The 21,480-nt window shown below is 42.6% G+C and overlaps 1 protein-coding gene across 1 annotated transcript; it reads right to left on the reverse strand.

Moving 5' to 3' along the window:
* Nucleotides 1-648: 648 nt before the first annotated feature.
* CATSPER3 (cation channel sperm associated 3) lies at nt 649-21,266 on the reverse strand. Its single transcript, XM_034780006.1, has 8 exons — nt 21,154-21,266; nt 20,319-20,472; nt 17,878-18,117; nt 7,037-7,219; nt 6,471-6,611; nt 5,552-5,671; nt 2,792-2,949; nt 649-838 (listed from the first exon to the last, which is right to left on the reverse strand). Exons 1-8 carry the CDS (start codon nt 21,264-21,266, stop codon nt 736-738), a joined length of 1,212 nt encoding a protein of 403 aa, XP_034635897.1. The 3' UTR covers nt 649-735.
* Between the last annotated feature and the right edge of the window lie 214 nt (nt 21,267-21,480).

The following is a 21,480-nucleotide window of genomic DNA, read 5'->3' on the forward strand; positions in this document are numbered from 1 at the left end:
TATCACTAAAATGAACTGCTACATTTAGAGAGATTATGGACAATTTCTTTAGTATGTTTCAAATGCCTCTTGTTTAGCATAGTCCCTACGTTAGCTCACAAATACTTTGAATTATAAGGGCAAGAAGGATGATCTGGCAGTTAAAGCACTGGACTGGGAGTCAAGAGAATGGGGATCTAATCTCAAGTTTGCCACAAACTTTCCAGAAAGCCTCAGGCCCTTAAATCTCTCTGCCTGTCAGCTTCCCCATCTGTAAAATGGAAATGCACAATAATATCTAAATCAATCAATATTTATAAGGCATGTTGAGGTCCTTAAATAAATAATAATAATAATAATAACACTCAGTTCTTATCTAGTGCTTTTCATCAGTAGATCTCAAAGCACTTTACAAAGCAGGTTAGTATCATAATCTCCATTTTACAGATGGGGAAACCGAGGCATGGAGCAGTGCTGTGACTTGCCTTAGGTTACCCAGCAGGCTAGTCACAGAGTTGAGAATAAAACTCAGGCCTTCTGAATCCCAGGCAAACATTCTATCCATTAGTTCACACTGCCTCTTATCAAAGGTACTGCATTAGTGTGCAGTATTATTATAAGGGGACACTCTATAGTAAGTTATCAAAGGGGGAAGTAAATCTCCTCTGAGTTATTTTTATTTATGTATATTTATGCTCTGTTTTTAAACAATGTTTTTTACAATGGCAAAGCATCACATTTTCTACACTAGAACATTTAACTCTTCATATCTTTCTCAGGGGGCAGCACGGATTTTTCTCTTACATCTTCCAAGATGCTGTTCAACGTGCCAACTAGTTCATAATAGAGTTCTTGTAACCTACAGGGAGAAAACAAGCACATGGCTGAAATAATATCAGATTATGATTTCAGTGCATTCAAATGTAATGGAAAATGTGAAGAGCCGAGTGAAAAACGTATACGTAGAACTATCATCTCTTCAACTAATCTGACTTTTTCACTGTTCATTTAACAAGATAAAAAGAACAAGGAACAATAACTGGATAATCAGTTGTTTGCGGGAGGTTACATGCATAACAATGAAGAAAGATTTTTTACTCCATCTCCAAAGAAATCCAAATCTTCCTGTAGTAACAGATGACAAATAAGGTCCCGTTATACAGTCAAATTTTTCTAGGTTTTAGCATTATTTTGTGTGTGCATTCTCTTTTCATCCTCCCTAATAGAGGCCTCTGCACTTGCCGGGTACTGAGTATTCCCATTTCCTACTCCTTCCATCCCACACAGGACCGCATCATGATAGTTTTCCCATCAATGAAAGAGTAGTGTCGGACATCAGTTCCCTCCAAGATCTCATCATTAGCATTGCATGCCTTCACCATGGGACATCTGGGGTACTCCTCTCTTTCCTTACACTCTTTCCTGGGGTGGAGGGCAGGGAGCTGGTGGGAGAGCCTGTAAATGTATTGGCCAATGTGTACATGTACCTCTGCCCTCTACTGACTGGAATGTCAAATCTGCTCAAGGGTTTGGGATCACTTTGTGGCTGTCTCATAAAGAGGGCTACTTAACGATACTCTCATCTCGTAGCTTCTCCTTTAGCTCAAAAAGAACCGGAGTACTTGTGGCACCTTAGAGACTAACACATTTATTAGAGCATAAGCTTTCGTGGGCTACTGCCCACTTCTTCGGATGCATCCAAAGTAGCCCACAAAAGCTTATGCTCTAATAAATTTGTTAGTCTCTAAGGTGCCACAAGGACTCCTGTTCTTTTTGCGGATACAGACTAACACGGCTGCTACTCTGAAACCTGTCCTTTACCTCAAGTAGTTTTGGAGCAAAAGCTCCTGAATTCCAGGCCCTATGCTCCATATGTGTGTAGCCAAAGACCATAATACCTGAATGTACAGACATGGCTTTGTTACCAGAGTGCCTTTGCAGAGCTCCCAGACTCAAATATGAAGGACCAAGGTTAGGAACTAAACTCAGATCCCTAGCATAGCAAAGCATTGTGCCAGGGTCAGAAGGCATTCTGTTGTAATCACTTAGTACCAGGAATAAAAGTATCAGCACTCTATGTACTGTTTGCATAGACAGGGGCGGCTCTATGGTTTTTGCCGCCCCAAGCACGGCAGTCAGGCGGCTTTCGGCGGCACGCCTGTGGGCGGTCTGCTGGTAACGTGGATTCGGCAGCATGCCTATGGGAGGTCCGCCGGTGCCGGGCATTCAGCGTCCCGGCCGCCAAATTACCGCCAAAGCCATGGGACCGGCGGACCTCCCACAGCCATGCCGCCGAAGGCAGCCTGATGGCCGCCCTCACAGCAACCAGAAGGCCACCCCCCACGGCTTGCCACCCCAGGCACATGCTTGCTGCGCTGGTGCCTGGAGCCGCCCCTGTGCATAGAACAGAGAAGCACCATCATCTGCAGCAGACCTCAGAACTTAGAGCAAGAGATCTGCAAATGTGAGGGGAAGGTCAGTGCTACCAAAATGCCATTCCATGACCCAGATTTAACTATCCAGGGAATATCCAAGACTGCTGGACTTTAGCAACAGCCTATCAAAGCTTCTGTAAGCTTTGGCCTGCAAAGACTGACCATCAGCTTCAGTAAGATCAAATGTCTTTAACTGTGCCCACACCGTCCATTCAGAGATCTTTCACCCAAGGAGACTAATTGGTCACAGACTCTCCAGTAACAATGCCAAAGGGATGGCCAGTATTTAATCCAAAGAAAGAAAACAACAACTCAAATGCACATTTTTAAGATTTCTAGCATCTTGGTCTCTGTTTCTTTACACCTACGTTACCTACCTATAAACTGTGTTATCCTGAAGATCGAGGGATGTCAAATAAAGATCAATAAATGGGATACTGGCACAAAAATCTTCTAAGACCATAGGATCAGAATGATGTAATGTCTTTTTAAAGTCCTCCACCAATTCACTGAAGGTTTTATATTCACTGGTTTTCTAATGTGAAAAAATATCCCAGGGAAACACATTATCAAAACAGAATGGGGGTTTTATACAGGGATTTTCGTTCTCCAGGTATCTTAAGGAGCTTTATGAAAGATGATAGCAATGCAGGGACCATGGAGACAGGTGGAACCTTAGGCCTCAACAATAACTTACCCAGAGCTTTCAACCCTGACCTCCAGTTTTGCACACCCAGCTTTGCACACACCGCCAATTGCTCTGGCAACATGCATGAGGAGTGCCTGGTTTCATGAGCATTGAAAAGGGGTGTTCAAAACTGGAAGAAGGGCTGGAAATGTGGCCATATAACTTTTGTTTTTAAAACCCAGTGGATATATCTAAGCTGCAGTTTGGAGCAAGCCTCCCAGCCCAAGTAGACAGGGTAGCATTAGCTCGGCTTGAGCGAATGCGCTAAAAACAGCAGCGTGAATGTGGCCGCCCGAGCTCAGTCTGACCTGACCCCCCGAGTCCGAGCCTCTGCCCGTGCAGCAACAAGCACACAGCTATTTGTAGCACGCTAGCCTCAAGCAGAGCTCCCAGCTGCCGTGTAGACATACCTAGAGAGAATGCCAAAGGATACCCCAGGATGCCAAAGTTACTTCTGTTCAGAAGTGTCATAGGATCTTTGTCTTGCACATGAACAACTACCAGATCTGGCAGAGGGGATGGTAATTCAGGGTTTCATCCAAAGAGATTGTTTCTATAATAGTTTACATCACCAGTGGATGGAACTGAAATCATTAACCTTAAATCAGTCATTTCAATCAGAACTTGAATCAATGACTTTATAGCCGAAAGGTTAGAGCACCAGCAACTGAGCCATACTGAGCTGTTCATGTAACCCACACACCTCCTGGGTGTGGTGTTCTATCCCATCTAGTAGCACCGAGACCACAAGACAGAGAGAGATGAGGTCCCAGGTTCGATCCCGCCCACCGATGCCCAGGGTCTGTCAGCATTGCATTTAAATTATATCTGATAATAATGAGAATGAACAGAAGGGATGGCAGGGGACAGGCAGGCAGATTATTCCAATCATCTACACTGAAGTAGCAGTACACCTCTACCTCGATATAACGCTGTCCTCGGGAGCCTAAAAATCTTACCGCGTTATAGGTGAAACCGTGTTATATCGAACTTGCTTTGATCCACCAGAGTGTGCAGTCCCCCCACCCCCCGGAGCACTGCTTTACTGCGTTATATCCGAATTCGTGTTATATCGGGTCGCGTTATATCGAGGTAGCGGTGTATTTACAATTATATCAAATCAGCTTCATTTTCAAAAATTGTCAGAGTAAAAAAATCAAAATTATCCATTACATGAATTTCACGTTCACAAAAACAGACTTTAGATAAATGTAATGGACAGAGTGTTAGACAAGGAAAATGATATTCCCACTTAAAGAACTGGAAGAAAGCTGATTTTGAGTAAGGGCTTGTCTACACTGCCCCACAGTTCAGATTATGGGAATGTGAATAGCAGTGCACACCAGAGTGCTGCACTGTACCTCCCCCAGGGGACACACCACAAACTAAAAGGTTCCTAGTTTGCGGAAAAGTAGTCTTCTTCAATCAGGACTATATTAATGCAAACTAGGAACCTTCAAGTTCGCACCCACAGCATCCACATGAGGGGGTTACAATGCAGCACTTTGGAGTGCACTGCTATTCACATCCTCTGTAGTCCAATCTGTGGGACAGTGTAGACCAGTGGTTCCCAAACTTGTTCCACCGCTTGTGCAGGGAAAGCCCCTGGTGGGCCGGGCCGGTTTGTTTACCTGCCGCGTCCGCAGGTTCGGCCGATCGCGGCTCCCAGTGGCAGCGGTTCGCTGCTCCAGGCCAGTGGGAACCGCTGGAAGCGGTGGCCAGTATGTCCCTCGGCCTGCGCCGCTTCCAGCAGCTCCCATTGGCCTGGAGCAGCGAACCGCGGCCACTGGGAGCCGCGATCGGCCGAACCTGCGGACACGGCAGGTAAACAAACCGGCCCGGCCCACCAGGGGCTTTCCCTGCACAAGCGGTGGAACAAGTTTGGGAACCACGGGCGTAGACATAACCTACGTCATCTTTGAAAGGTGCCTGTGACCTGATTTTAGTGGATTTCTAAATACTGCCTATAGAACATAACAAATCAAAATAAATATATGGTTACTGAGGAATATATGCACAGCACTGAGATACCATTATAATACAAACTGACCTACATTTAATAACATTGGAACAATGCAGAAATATTTCAGAAAAAAACAGCAATGGGAATCCGTTTAGGAAATTATTATTTTAAATATTATGGGGAGTTTTCCACTCTGACATTTTTTTCTTACATAGAAGATTCAAAATGAAATCTGTATATACACACATATATATACAGGCAAACAGACACGCGAACTTAGAAAAGGATACAGATGAAGGTCTATGGCCTGGCTTATTTCTAAAGGTGAAAAAGCTTAGAAAATTGCTTCTGTGAGAGAAATGACTATAAAGTCCTATATTGAAGATAACTCTATGCTGTCTTGCATCACTAAACTGTATCTTACGTATGTTTGTAATACTTATGCTGTTCAATAAACTTCAAGTAAATACAATTCAGTGCATCTACCTGCTGGTGCATTAGCCTGTTTACTTCTTCCTGTTGTCTTTGTAATATGGCCTGTTTTTTTGCCCGAAGAGCAGCTTGTTTTTCTGCTTTAAGCTCTCGTTCATAATTCTGAGTGGAATCCTATAAATATCAAAACAGTGTATGTTAAATGCTCTTAACCGGATGACTCAGGCAATTAATCAGAGATACTTTCGCCTTTAAGTCGCTGATCTAAATCAAGCCCAAACTGGTAGCAACAAAGCTGTTACCACCTGCTGAGTTTGGTAGGGTCAGTCCAGCAGATTTCCACCTCACACTTGGCACCCTTGCTAACAGTTTCACCCGGGATGACCCAGGAACATAGTAATGGTCATAACAAATTGGAGCAGCGGTCTGTTTAGGTCAGTATCCTGTTTCCAGCAGTGGCCTGTACCAGATACTTCAGGGAAAGCTGCAAGAAACCCTGCAGTAGGCCATGGATTTAAATAGACACAAATTTCCCCTTCGTTCTGATGGGCCTTGTTGCAGTGTGTGGAGCTTCAGGCAAATTTCCCTTATGCTCATATATGGAAGGTGTTGGCAGCTGATAGGACTGGAAGGACAGGAGAGGATGGAGAGTTTCTGGCTAGCTCTGTTTGTCTCTGCATGACACAAACAAGGGCCAGGGCATTGTACAGCTCCCTGTTGTACTTATGCCTAAGACTGACCCTAAATGGGAACAGTGAATTCACTACCATTCTCCCCTGAAGATGCTCCCTTCTGGTCTGAGGCAAACCAGCAGGGCTATGTGGGGAAGGTATTTTGTTCCTGTGCAGTGGACAGAGGACTTCGGTCTCCAGCTGTGTCAAAAAGCCAGCTTTCAAAAGGTGCACACACTAGTTTTCAGACAAATGGCCCCGTAGTTAAGTCACACACAAAAAATAAGGGAAACCCAACTTACCTGGATATTCATAATCACAACTCCAATAGACATATTGAAAAACAAAAAGAACCCCAGCAAGATGAACACTATTGTGAAGGCTCGGCTAGCACTAAAACCATATTGGTCTAATTCATCCTGAAAGTCCGTCCAGCCGTCAACCTGCAAATGCATTGAATCTCTGATCAGTTAGTTCCAAACCACAGCTTGACTCACAGACCAGATTAAATCTCTCTCTCGTTCTCTCTTTTTTAAACTGAGCTCTGTTTTCCCCCAGTTGCTTAGAGTTCCAGACTCAGATGCCATATGAAAGCTACTAAATATCCCATTGCTGTCAGCTCAGCAGCAAACTTTTGCCTCTGAGTCTTTAATACCAGAAAAATGAATCTATCCATCAAGCTGAATTTTCACAACCATTTGACATTAAATAAAACCCAGGGAACAGCTCCCACCACCTTTAATGCTGAGAACAATCACAGTTTAATTAAATGACTTCCCCAACATCCCGACCAAAATCAGAGGTAATGGTTACTTACAATAGTTTCTATAACAGACAGACATCAAATGGAAAGGACAGCAGAAATTACCGTTACTAAACAGAAGAGCGTGAAAAGGGCAGAGGCTAGGTTGCCCCAGTTTTTACTGTCTCCGGTTTCAGGGTCTCCGTACAATCCGTAACCCAAAATGGCAAAGGTAAACATTAACAGGAACAGCAAGACAAGGACGTAGATCACAGTCTTCACAGTCTGGCCTAGAGCTGTTATCAAACTCTGCAATAGAGAAAAACAAATGTGTGCAGTTTAGAGCAGAGACAAGCAGTTCTAAACGAAAGAAAATACTTGTTTAATTCACAGAAAGCCGTGATTCAGCAGGTGGCACTCTTCCCTTTGAGCCTGTTCTGAGCCAATCCCCCAGGGTGCTGCGCTGTGGGAGATGGCCTGTCTATGTAGTGAGACACTGAAAACACCAAGGTCCTGATCATGTGTGGCCATTACAGGCACAGTTCTTCCTCAAACTACAGGAGAGTCCTTTTTACTTGTCAGCAATAAGGAAGTATTGCCTACAGGTGAGAGCCTGGGACAGGGACTATGGAATTAGAGGTTCTATTCCTAACTCAGTCACTGACTCCCCGTTACACCTTAGGATAGGGTGTTGTAAATCTTCATTCATTCGTGTTTAAATGCTTTGTGGTCTTGGAACGAAAGGCACTATAGAAGTGTCGAGTATTATTCATTATCATCTCAAGAGTCCAGCTGCTAGACAGTCAAGATCACACCATCCCTCCTTCCAGATTTTCTAGCTAACAGCCGTGCAGTCCACAATGCATTTACCACTCATTTTGTTTATTCTACTATTAAGCAGGACAAATGTACAAATAAGTGGAAAGATGAAAAATTAAGGAGCTTTGTGGTGTCCTTTAAAACAACCAAGGGCACTCCATCAATTCAAAAGGAGCACATTTAAAAAAGACAATTTTTCACACCTATTTTAATTACCTTGTTGGGTTCATGGCTGCACAATATTTTATGTTCCTAAAAGATTAGACACTTTGTAAGAAGAACATTTGTATTAAATTAGTTGGATAAAAATTACAAAAGCTATCAATCCTCATGCTTCAGTGTAGAGTCTGCTCATGAACTGGGGTCAGGAAGAAATTCCCATCCCTATCATCATTGTATAGGTGACTAGATGTGTCCAATACTGCTTGATCAGAATCAGGGTGTCAGATGGGCCAATGGTCTTTTCCACTATGGTAACCCCTGTGTATTGCACTTGTTAAGAAATCACTGAAAACCAGGGGTTCGCTAGGCAGGAACAGCCTGAGAGACAGAACAAATCCTACGGATGACATCAATATGTACACCAGGTGCTCTTAGGAACTGATGTGTACTGATTTGGGAATACAGCTTAAGTCAGACCATTGGTAATGGATCTCTGCCAAATTGCAAACATTTCTAATAACTCTAGGTTGCAGAAAACTACACACAGCCTCTTGCACCAACGTTATATTACTCCAGACACTAGCTAATGAATGGATTTGATGATTTCCCCTGATTATGACAAATGTGCTAATGCCAGAGGCTCTCATGCAGTGCACTGGTTCAGGGAATATCCATTTATCAACTCCTTTTTAGACAATGTCTCAAGCATCTCAAGTTAAAACTCCATGATCTACACAGTTGATCTGTTGAGGTGGCACTTCCTGGTTAAGAGGTTTGTGCAAAGCTAACGTAAGATGTATTTTCCAATCCCCTATGATTGCCAAATAGTTAATCTTGTTATGATGGATTAAGGATTTCCCCTGCAATCAGGTGGATAGTTCCAGGTTTTCCTAAACCTTGTCTGCCCTAAGAAATATATACTCACATCAATAATTTAGGAAGCAGTCGCACCCTGGCTAATTCCTCCAGATGTTTCCTTCTGGCACTAGGCATCACCTCCATTTTATATGGACTGAGTTTCATGCAGCTAGCTTCCATCCAGGTCAGATGTGACAAGATGCTGGACCTTTTTTATATGAGGGCAGCATCTACACTAGCCTTTTTCACTAAAATTTTTGACTGTGGCAGCTCCAACAATGATAGCAATGGTGAGAGAGATAGCATAGACCCGCTACTGTTGTTTTAAATGCTGTGTCAACAGACTACACAGACCTGGAGTTAAGGTCCAAACTCACTTCTTTTGTGCAGTTTGGCTTTATGGGTAACAAAGGGAAGAACACATCATAAACCTCAGTCTGAGCTTCTTCCCTGACCTTGGCTTTTCCTAAAGATTCCCTCCAGGATCTCCACTAATTCCCAATTTCTAGAGAGCCACTCCCACCGCTGTTCTACCTGGATGCATCTACCACAATGAGTCAGCAGAACATCAATTGTTTCACGTAGGGCTCTACTATTTGCTGACAGAGCCCTGCCATCCTGCTGCAGCCACTGAAAAGCCTCAGCTAGTGCAGAATGCTGCTACTTCACCTTTTAAGTAAAGAAGAGCAAACAATATTCTGCATTGCTATCTCTGCACTAGTTGCTAATTACTCCTGGTTTCAAATTGAAGTGCTGGTCATTATTTACAAAGCCCTAAACATTGGTCATACACCATACACTATGTAAAGCTAAAAAGAATTCCATTTTGCTTTTTCCTGAGTATGAATCAGAGGAAGAGAATAACGTATTTAAAGCCCAATAAGGTTAAAACAACCTTGTTTTTTTAATCTGAGAAAAGTAACACAATATTCAGCTATAAGATACTTTCAAGCAATCTGCAACATAAAAATGCTATATATATATATATATATATAAATATAAAGAAAGAGCTTTATTAAGGTTGCAAATGCAAGCACTCAGAAGTTAGGAAAAGCCAAAGTTAAGATTGCCTGCATAACCTTAATTAGGCCCCTTTGTGTGTACACATTATGACAGTCTTAACTACATGCCCACAAAGTATTTTTTCTATAGGACCCCTGCCTCATTCAGTGCACAGGATGGGCCTGCTCTGGCAATGAATCAGGGCTGTGTAGTAAAAGAGGCTGTTGTCTGTAAGACCCCTGATTTATCTGTTGCACAAGTTGGAAGGTGTGAAGTGAATGAGGCAAAGGACTGCAGGAAGAAAAAGGATGATCTCATAGTTAAAGCAGTTGAATTCTGCCCTGGAAAATTGGATTCTATCCCTGTCTCTGCCACAGACTTTCTGTGGGATGCTGAGAAATCACTTAAACCAAACTTTTCACAGATGGTTACTTATAGTGCGTCCCGCATTTTCTATGTCAAACTTGATACCTAGGATCTGAGTTGCAGAAGTGCTGAGCACTCACAGTTGCAACTGGTCAATGGGATGTTGTGCTTTGAACATATAAAGTGCTAGATAATATTAAATACCATGGAATTTCAGGACCTAGGGGTCTCAGTTTGGACCCCCAAAATTAGTGGAAACTTTTTACCTAATCGGTCTGTGCCTCGGTTCCCCGTCTGTGCAATGGGGATAACGCCACCCCGTCACCTCACAGGGGATTGTTTGTGAAGCACAGTCAACCTGTAGAACTCCTTGCCTGAGGAGGTTGTGAAGGCCAGGACTATAACAGGGTTTAAAAGAGAACTAGATAAATTCATGGAGGTTAAGTCCATTAATGGCTATTAGCCAAGATGGGTAAGGAATGGTGTCCCTAGGCTCTGTTTGTCAGAAGGTGGAGATGGATGGCAGGAGAGAGATCACTTGATTATTACCTGTTAGGTTCGCTCCCTCTGGGGCACCTGGCATTGGCCACTGTCGGCAGACAGGATGCTGGGCTGGATGGACCCTTGGTCTGACCCAGTACGGCCATTCTTACGTTCTTATATTCTTAAGCACTCAAGATACTGTAGTGATGAGCACCACAGAAAAGCCCATGACGAAATCAATAATCCTGTCTTCAGAGCAGGGTTTGAACAGTGTGCAGTAAATAAGGCCGAGGGCCGCGCACACTGAATGAGGCAGAGGTCCTGGGTTAAAAATAGGATGTGATGATGTAAATAAAGACTAGAGCTCCAATGGTTCCTAGTCTCCTTGACCAGCCAGTCCCAGTCTCCCACCCTGCCTCATCAATCTCAATGTTCCTCCCTCAGCCAACAGACTCCCATTCCCTCCCCGCATTTCCTTCACTGGCTCCCAGTTCCTGTCTTCTTGCCCAACCAGTTCCAGCCTACCCTCCCCCTCAAGTTCCCTCCCCGATACCAGTTCCCCATCCAGGCTCCTTGCCCAGCCATTCCCCGTCCCAGTTTCTCTTCCCCACAGTCCCCATCTCACCAGACTCCTTGGTCTAATCTACTCCTTCCCTCCCCAAGTCCTGTTTTGTCCCCTCTTCTTCGCTGCCAGTGTGCCAGCAGGGGAGAGCGGGGAGGGGTCATTGAGAACACAGGAAAGACAGGCTCCCTGATCTCAATTCCAATGCCCGGACCCACCCTGGTCTGGAGCAGCTGGGAGCAACCATTACAGGGAAAGTCCTTCTGAGCCCCTATCGCCCTGGACTCAGTCACTCTGTGCGGGTAGGGCATGCAAAGTCCGATCACATATAGGACTTGTGAAGGGATGGAGCTTGCTCAGTGAAGATTCGGAGTTTTTAGCTGCTAAAATCTATGAAATCTCTACTGAGAATATGCAAAGAAAGTCTTATAATTTGGGCAGAATTTCATGGGCACAGCAAAAGACTCATCTCTGTCATAAAGGCCACCATCACACTAAATATACAGCCAGGGCCGGCTCTAGCTTTTTTGCTGCCCCAAGCAGCAAAAAAAAGCGCCGCCCCCCAGCCTCGCTCAAAAGCATAGGAGCACTAAAGCTTTTCAAAGAAGAGATTGCCGGAGTTTTTTAGCATGAGCAAAATGATATATTTTCCCTAGCCTTGTTCTTGGAAATGGCAGACACATTTTGGCTGAAGTTTTCAAAAATATTTAGCTTGAGGCAGACTGCCAACATGCAAAATTTCAGCCTGAATGGCTGAAGTTTGGCAAAGTTATACAGTAATCAACTGAAAATGGGGTCTTAGAATGCAGTGGTTCTCAACCAGGGGTACACATACCCATGGGATAAGCAGAGGTCTTCCAGGGGGTACATCAACTCATCTAAATAGGTGCCTAGTTTTACCACAGGCTACATAAAAAGCACTAGCAAAGACAGTACAAACTAAAATTTCATACAATGACTTGTTTATACTTCTCTATATACTATACACTTTAATATAAGTACAATATTTATATTCCAAATGATTTACTTTTATAAGTATATGGTAAAAAGAGAAAGTAAGTAATTTTTCAGTAATAGTGTGTTGTGATACTTTTGTATTTTTACGTCTGATCTTGTAAGCAAGTAGTTTTTAAGTGAGGTATAACTTGGGGGCACACAAGACAAATCAGACTCCTAAAAGGGGTACAGCAGTCTGGAAAGGTTGAGAACCACTGTTATAATGGGAAGTATCAGGCAACCTGAATAATAGGCAGTGCTACCAATCCCATCTATAATTTATGCAACTCCTTAGGATTCTTCCCGCCTGCACGTAAACACTACTACCCTCTACTGGATGGAAGGTCAGAGCTGCTTAGGTGCATGAAATCATGTCAACATCTTGTGGCTACAGAACATAGGCCTGGTCCACACTAACCCCCCATTTTGAACTAAGGTACGCAAATTCAGCTACGTTAATAACTTAGCTGAAGTCGAAGTACCTTAGTTCTAACTTACCGCGGGTCCAGACACGGCAGGCAGGCTCCCCCATCCACTCCGCGTACTCCACTTGCAGAGCAGGAGTTCCGGCGTCGATGGCGAGCATTTCCGGGATCGATCCGGGATCGATTTATCACGTCTAGACAAGACGCGATAAATCGATCCCAGAAGATTGATTGCTTACCGCCGGACCCGGAGGTAAGTGTAGACCTACCCATAGAAGCTGAGCGCCCTTTCTTACAGGAAGGAACACTTTGTAGAGTGCTGCTAACAACAGACATAAAGCATGACACATTTCAGAAATCTGGGTACAGACACTGCTTCTTCTAATGTAACCCACACTGGTCACCTTCATCTTTTGTCCACGGAAACCTAGCCATCACCTGAATCCTGATTGTCCCAAGCACTCAATGCCTGATTTTATTCTTGTATCTGTGTCTGGGAGTAGGAACAAAAGCCATTTACACAAAAAACATATGACATTTTTACCCAGGTATGTCATGGTGTTCAGCAAATGCGGGTTGTGCACTTGATCCTAAAAAACGACAATCACCTACAGCTGAAGGTAACAAGAGAGCCATAAAATGCCATTGGTGATTGCAGTCTGGCAAGTGCCCCTTGTATAGAAGCATCAAATAATTTTCAGTTTCTATGGCACATCCTGAGGTTCCTGTACACCTTCAGAAATCCATAACAGGTCCTCTGTGCTTCTGCTCTTAAGACACAGCTTTGTGGGCTCATGGTCTTCCTAAACTGTAAATATGCTGAAATTAATCCCAAATACATTTTAAAAAAAGCAGAAAAGTTGATTTTTGGAACAACCTGGCATTTAAAAAGTTTATTTTCAAATTGAAATAAGGATAAATGGAGCCTACACGACGACTGGGATCACAGCTAACAGAACTGCTCTGTATGGAATACAGCAAGGAAATTATTTCCTCGAGGTGGAAATTTATTGCCCCAAGGTGTAAGGCAGTGTGTTTTAAAGAGTTTTTTAATTAATAAAGGGACCTGGTGCCAAGAATGTGGTACATGTTTGAGTTTTCAGCATTAAATATAGTTTCCCCAGTGAAAGGCTAATATAGACTTCAATTAATTCATTATAATACACATATAGGTAGAAACAACCTCCCACCCCTTCAGCAAAGCTCACTGGGGCAGATTGTAACATATTTTACAAAGAATTTCTTTTAGCAGAGAGTTTTGGTCACTAAGAACACAAGAAATGCCAGACTGGATCAGACCAATTGTCCATTGAGTAACTTGTCTCCAGTAACAGCCTGTACCAAATACTTCAGAGGATGCAAGAAACATCATGATGGATAATTACAGGATAACTTGCTCATTAAGGATCTTTCTAATTGCCTTGGAATAGGAAGTGGCAGCCTTATACCCTGAAGCATGAGGATTTACAGCCCTTATCCATTTTTATCCTATTCCCTGGATGTTCTTATCCATAGAAATGCCCAAGAGTACAATTTTCAAAAGTACCTAAGAGACTTAGGAACTTAAGTCCCATTGACTTTCAATAAATCTTAGGCTCCTAAGGGCAAGATTTACAAAGCTATTTAAGCTTCCAAAATTGCAAATAGGTGTCTAGTGGGAGTTTCAAAAGGGCCTAATCAGATTAGGTGCCTAATGTGAGTTAGATGCCCAATTTTACCTCACATTATTTTATTTTATTTTTTTAAAACCTTGGTAAGACCTTAGTCTCACTCCTATCCAGTGGCAATGAGTTCCGCAAGTTAATCATCCACCATTGTTTATAAAAAAGCTTTTAGAAAATGTAAATGGCTGTTCATTTTGCTGAGGCTCTCCTTGCTCTAGTACAGGGGTTCTCAAACTGGGGGTCTGGACCCCTCAGGGGGTTGTGAGGTTATTACATGGGGGTCACGAGCTGTCAGCCTCCACCCCAAACCCCGCTTTGACTCCAGCATTTATAATGGTGTTAAATATATAAAAATGTGTTTTTAATTTATAAGGGGGGTCACACTCAGAGGCATGCCACGTGAAAGGGGTCACCAATACAAAAGTTTGAGAGCCACTGCTCTAGTATTATCAGAAAGGATAAATAGCAGCACCTGACACACTCATTATTTCACATACCTCAATTTTGTCCCCTTTTCCAGCTACAGTGAATAAGTAACATGTAAAAGTCTGGAAATCACTGAAGTTTACTATCCAAACTAGAGGAAGGAAGGCTCAGAAGTGAACATTATAAGAGCCTTATGCCCATAAATGTTCCATTTCTGGTGGGCTACCCAACCAATTAATTACATGCAGAGATGCAGGCTGAGCAGTCACTACCCACATTAACTCCCCACTAAAAAATAAACCTCCAGGGTTGTCCGGAGAAAACTAAGTAAGAAATGGTGTGCTTGAGAGAAAAACTCATGGTTTAAAATAGCATGTGTGACTTATTTTTTAATAGCTATTTTTTCCCATTCGTAGTACTGTGGTGAAATGAAAATGGAAAGGAAAATCTCTCCTGAACATGGGAGAAGCAGAAAGCAAATAATGTTCATGCTGTGGACTTTAAAAAATATTAAATTTCTTCAGCTCCCCGCACCATACTCAAGAAACAACCAACATCATTCCAGAAGGCTCAGCACACACTGTTAACATACAGAGAACACTGCAAATGTTACAGCTACCTCTGTGCTGCAGCACAAACTATAGCCGCTAAAGGGGTTAGTTATATTACAACAAAATTCAGTGAAACCCAGGATCTCTCAAGGGACTAACAAAAATTGCTTGCATTCCATAGGTGATTTTTCTAATTGTTAAGGCTGAATTGTACTCAGTTCTCATCAAGCTACTTTGGAGGGGGTTCTTTAGACAGGTGGCTCCCGAAGAAGGTGGTCTGTTCAGGCTTCACTGAAGTTCTCCTGACGGTCCTGATTCATTCTTCTATCCCACTCCCTCAGCAGCAAAGCAGAGGAGCGCATCTTAAACTGGGAAGTTTATAGAAACACAGGCTGTCTCCTTTGTAAGCAGCCACGATCGCTTCAGACTCCTGCCTGATTCATTTGGTGGAGCCATAATCCTGCATTTACTTCCAGTACAAACGTCACAGGCATTGGATTAGCATATCACTGAGACCTAGGCTAGCTCTACGCTACAAAAGCCTAGGCCAGCAGAGTCGCCTAATGTAGATGCAGCATGCACCAACAGGAGGAGTTTTTCTGTGAGTATAGGAACGTCACCTTCCCAAATGATGTTAGTTATGTTTACACAAGTACACTTCTGTCACCATAGCTGTGTTTGTTGGTCAGGGGGTATTGGATTTTCACACCCCTGACTGACACAGCTATGCCGGTATACATTTTAACTAGAGACCAAGCCCTACTCGACACCTAAAGTTGCATCGATTTACTTAAACTAGAGTGACTTTGTGTGCGGATGCTCTCTCATCAGTTTATCCTGCCTTTGTTAAATAACGAATGCAGTGACCCTTTCGTTGCCCTTTTAGCATTCTATGGAATGCTGTCAGAAGGCTGCAGAACTTCTGCTGAAAACTCCACTAAATTTAAGAGGAGGGGGGATAATTACAAATCACAATGACCTATAATACTGGATTGGGCTCCTTACGGAGCAACGTCAACCACTCCCTGAGCATGCTTCCCTAAGCATTGCCCGCTGCTCCGGGCAATGAAGCTTTGTCTACACTAAGAAAATTATCTGCTTTTGACAGCAGGTACCAGCAATGGCTGCAGCTCAACTGATACAGAACACAGTTTAGTTGCATGAGTCGCCCAGGATAATTCATGTTCAGCGCCATTTCAGAAATTAGGATTAAAAAGCAACCTAGGCTAGGTAACAGAACCTAGGCCTTCTGTATGATGGACCGCTCTTCCTATGCTGTTCCAGCATCAGTTATTTATGGTGAATGTGATCCAAAGAGCAACAAAAATGTTGGAAAACAAAAATCTTAAGTCAAAAGAAAGGAAAGTGAACATAAGAACGGCCATGCTGGGTCAGACCAAAGGTCCATCTAGCCCAGTATCCTGTCTTCTGACAGTGGCCAGTGCCAGGTGCCCCAAAGGGAATGAACAGAACAGGGAATCATCAAGTGATCCATCCCCTGTCGCCCATTCCCAGCTTCTGGCAAACCGAGGCTACGGACACCATCCCTGCCCATCCTAGCTAATAGCCACTGATGGAACTATCCTTCATGAATTTATCTAGTTCTTTTTTGAACTCTGTTATAGTCTTGGCCTTCACAACATCCTCTGGCAAGGAGTTCCAAAGGTTGACTCTGAGTTGTGTGAAAAAATACTTCCTTTTGTTTGTTTTAAATCTGCTGCCTATTAATTTCATTTGGTGGCCCCTAGTTCTTGTGTTATGAGGAGTAAATAACACTTCCTTATTTATTTTCTCCACACCAGTCATGATTTTATAGACCTCTATCGTGTCCCCCCTTAGTCATCTCTTTTCCAAGCTCAAAAGTCCCAGTCTTATTAATCTCACCTCATACGGCAGCAGTTCCATGCCCGTAATCATTTTTGTTGCCCTTTTCTGAACCTTTTCCAAGTCCAATATATCTTTTTTGAGCAGGGGCAACCACATCTGCATGCAGTATTCAAGATGTGGGTGTACTATCCACTTATATAGAGGCAATATGATATTTTCTGTCTTATTATCTATCCCTTTCTTAATAATTCCCATCATTCTGTTTGCTTTTTTGATGGCCGCTGCACAGTGAGTGGATGTTTTCAGAAAACTATCCACAATGACTCCAAGATCTCTTTCTTGAGTGATAACAGCTAATTTAGACCCCATCATTTTATATGCATAGTTCGGATTATGTTTTCCAAGGTGAATTACTTTGCATTTATCAACATTGAATTTCATCTGCCATTTTGTTGCCCAGTCACTCAGTTTTGAGAGATCCTTTTGTAACTCTTCGCAGTCTGCTTTGGACTTAACTATCTTGAGTAGTTTTGTACCATCTGCAAATTTTGCCACCTCACTGTTGACCCCTTTTTCCAGATCATTTATGAATATGTTGAATAGGACTGGGCCCAGCATAGACCCCTGTGGAACACTACTATTTACCTGTCTCCATTCTGAAAACTGACCATTTATTCCTACCCTTTGTTTCCTATCTTTTAACCAGTTACCAATCCATGAGAGAACCTTCCCTCTTATCCCATGACTGCTTACAAGTGCAGTTGTAATGGCCTGGATATAAAAATCAGAAGTGTGTTTCCACGGTAATTATAGATAATCAATTTACCCTCATGCCTCTGCTGTAGGAGATAAGCTTCAGAATCTTGAGTGCCTGGAAACCATTAATTATGTCCCATGTTCTGTAGTGTTTGATGTCATTTTTGTCAATGGTATATGGGAGGTAAGCAATGAGAAGTATGAGAACATCAAACAGGTTATAGCCACTCCTCCAGTAATTCAAGGGATCCACATAAAACTTCAGCAAAATCTCTGTGGTGTAGATGGATATAATAATCAGATCGACCAGCTGAAAAGAAAACCATATGAGTCATGAACATGTCATTGCGGGGGTGGGGAAGGCTTTGATTACAGAAGAAAAGAGCCTTCAGTTGTTCCTGTTAAACCCTGAATTAGCTTAATCAACAGCTCTATCCTACTCTTAGATACACAGGGATGCAAATAAAGTCAAGCGGTTTAGTTCTTCCTGCCATCACAAGGCTGCTCCTTCCAGGGCACCTGCTAGTGTTTCATCCACTCTTATTTAAATGTTCTAAAATAACATGGAGCCGCATTCTTGGGCAATCTGAATGCAGCTCACTGTCAGGGAGTTTTCCCTAATAGTTTAAATTTCACCCCAATATTCCTAGTTACAATTAAGACCTATTTTGGGTGGAACATGGCAGTGTATTGCCATGTACTACCCGGCAGAATTCCTCTCCATCCTTCATGTTTTCACTCTTCAAATACGCTGAGCACACTAGAAACTGGACATTTACCACAGTTAAATTTACCATTCCAAGTGCAGGGAATACCATAAATACCAAAGGGCAGTAAATACCACTTTTATAATGGCACCCAATGTATTTGTGGACCATTATGCTCCCTCCTCTTCTGAGTCAATTCTTAGGCTAGTTCTTGCTTGTCTAAACAATTGGGTTGGCTAACAGGACCCAGAACAATACTAACTTGAAATGAGAACAATTGCTAATACACTATTAAAACTGACAGAACAAAATAGGTTTCACTCAGGGAATTGTCTTATCTACTGCCCCTACTGCCTTATGCAGTGGGCCAGGGTGAGCCAGTCAAACTTGATAATATAACTCCACCTCACACTTCATGAGTGTCATCAAGAATGCAAACTGATCTTGAAGAGGAATGAGGATGTTTATTTAAGGGAGTCAGGCAAATGCCAAATATGTCATTAATCATAAAACCATTTTTATCTGCTATTGAAAGTTGTATTATCCCTTCAAAGGATATTGTACAAATGGGGAAACTGAGGCATGGTGAGGTTGTGTTTTGGCCCAGGTCAGTGGCAGAGTCAAGGACAGAACCTGAAGTCTCCTGATACCTCATCTCCTGTTCTAACCTCTAGATGATGCATCCCCCCTTTCCCTGAGCAGGGTCTACTTCTGGAAGTGGAGTTTTCTAAAACTTTCCAAGATGGGAATGGACTTCTTGACATTAGTCAGGCCTGTCTTTTGGTTTCCACATTACTGGGATATATTATAAAGACTCAGAGATTTGTCTACAGTAGCTGACTTGTGTAAGACAAGAAAATCAAGGTGTGCATGGGAGAGAAGTATTTTTCAGTATGAAAACTGAATATTGAAAATATGAGCTCAAGTTAGTGGTGTTAACTTCTTAAGGTTTAAAAAAAATACTGGTGACAACTAAAAGGACCCTGTCATGGGATTTAAAAAAATAATTTAGTAATAATCAATGGTTGTGAAACTTGACACTGACTTGGGTTTTCTGGCTCTGGCCCCATCCCCATTAGAGAGCCACACCAAGGCAGAGTCACACTCACCAAAGTGTTACTGTAGGGTTAGTTGCTGGGAAGGGGCTTCAACCACTGTGTTTATTCATTTATTTAATTTTAGAAAATAAAATAAGATTGACTTTTTTATTTAAACCTTTGGGGGCAGAGCCTCAGCCCTGAGTAATGTCCTGGGTGTCACTCCAGCAGCACAAAGGAGACACAAAGTTGCCTGATGTAGTCAAATCCCCAGTGGTGTAAAACCAGCATAGCCAGCCATTATGGGCATAAAGATATTCTGGGGCAGTCCAGGGACAAGAATGGGGTTAGGCCAGAGAACAATAAAGCGACCCTGAGGTAGGGGAATAGTGAGGAGGGGCCAGTTCCAGATGGCATCTATCAAGAGCATCTCAGTGATGTTGCTTTAGCGTTAATCTTTCTCCGATCTTTCTTACAGTGCCCCTTGGACCAGACGCACAGCTGATGCAAACTAGTGTCAATGGAGCTACGTCAGTTTACATCAGCTGAGGATCTGGCCCAATGGCTGCTGATACTGGTGTGCTTTGCACATGGAAAAGTGGACACACATTCGTTTCTGTAATGCAGGCTCCCATTTTTGTTTCACTTTACTCCTCAATTATTCATGGATAGAAAAAAAAAACACTTAAAAAACTTGCTACATCGTCAGCAGATGCTAGCAAACTGAAAGGAGAACTTACCACCCATTCCATTGCCCAGCTCCTTACCTCCAGATATGCGTAAGAATTAAGCTTAATAGCATAATCAGTTTCCAAGGCCAAGAACACTGCATTGAGTGAGATGATGCTTATCATGATTGAGTTGAGCAGGGGATTCTGCAGTAATCTGCGTATATATGCACAAAATTCAGTGTCCCGTCTCCTATCAAACAATTTAAGGGACAAAAAATAGGGTAAATTCTAGGACCATTAAGAGTCTGGCAAATGACAGGCTGATTCTCCTTCCCAATGACTTCAAAGAGAGCAAGGTCAGGGACCAGGTGGATTTCTCCCCCTCCCCTTTAAACATCCCCTAATACTGATTACAAATGGAATTAGCAAAGAAGATAGCCCTTTCCCTTCAGGGGTAGTTAATCATTGTGAAATCTACAATGAGTTAAAAATAGATTTGCATGTTCAGTGGTAATTTTTTATTTTAATCCAGAATCACTGAGAAGCTCCCAGTATTTTTCAGAAAGTTCCAAGACAACAAAGAAATTCCCATTCTTTTCCCAGGATATCCAGATGAACAGATGCCCAGTCTTATTAGCAATTAATTTAAAGGCACTAGGGCAAAAAATGTTTGGTATTTAATTTAAATGCCTGTTCATGAACAGTCTCCCTCATTAAACTCTTACTGATATAATCACCGAGGTTTAGTCAAACAGAAAGCAAAAATCCCTTGCCTTTAGTTTAATACATAAAGCAATAATGGTCAAAGTCATCACTTGGTAGCTCCAGCCACTGACATTAGAGTTATATGGAGGATGAATCTGACTCATTGTAACTTCTTTGTAGATCAAACCCTAAATACATATTTAAAAGGACTTGGTCAAGTACTTACCTGAATCGCCAGAACAGAGTGCGTTTCATGTCAGCATCAGACGAGGATTTAAAATTTTCAACAACCAAGTTCGACACAAGTCGTCTCTGATGAAAAGATTCTGTAGGCTCCATACTCACACTTTCAGATTATTTAGTTTAAGAGATCTAGATGGGTCATTATGTATTCCCTTAAGTAACTCAGCGTGCACAAGGCCAAGCACAGAGAACCGAAATACTCTATATAGAAAAGAATGGAATTTTCTATTTGACATCATCACTTTATGAGGTCACTTCCAGGCATAAAAATGATACGTCAGCACTTGAAACAAAGTGCTGGACAAATGAA

This window comes from Trachemys scripta, chromosome 8, assembly GCF_013100865.1.
Source record: "Trachemys scripta elegans isolate TJP31775 chromosome 8, CAS_Tse_1.0, whole genome shotgun sequence".
NCBI classification, from domain to species: Eukaryota; Metazoa; Chordata; order Testudines; family Emydidae; genus Trachemys; species Trachemys scripta.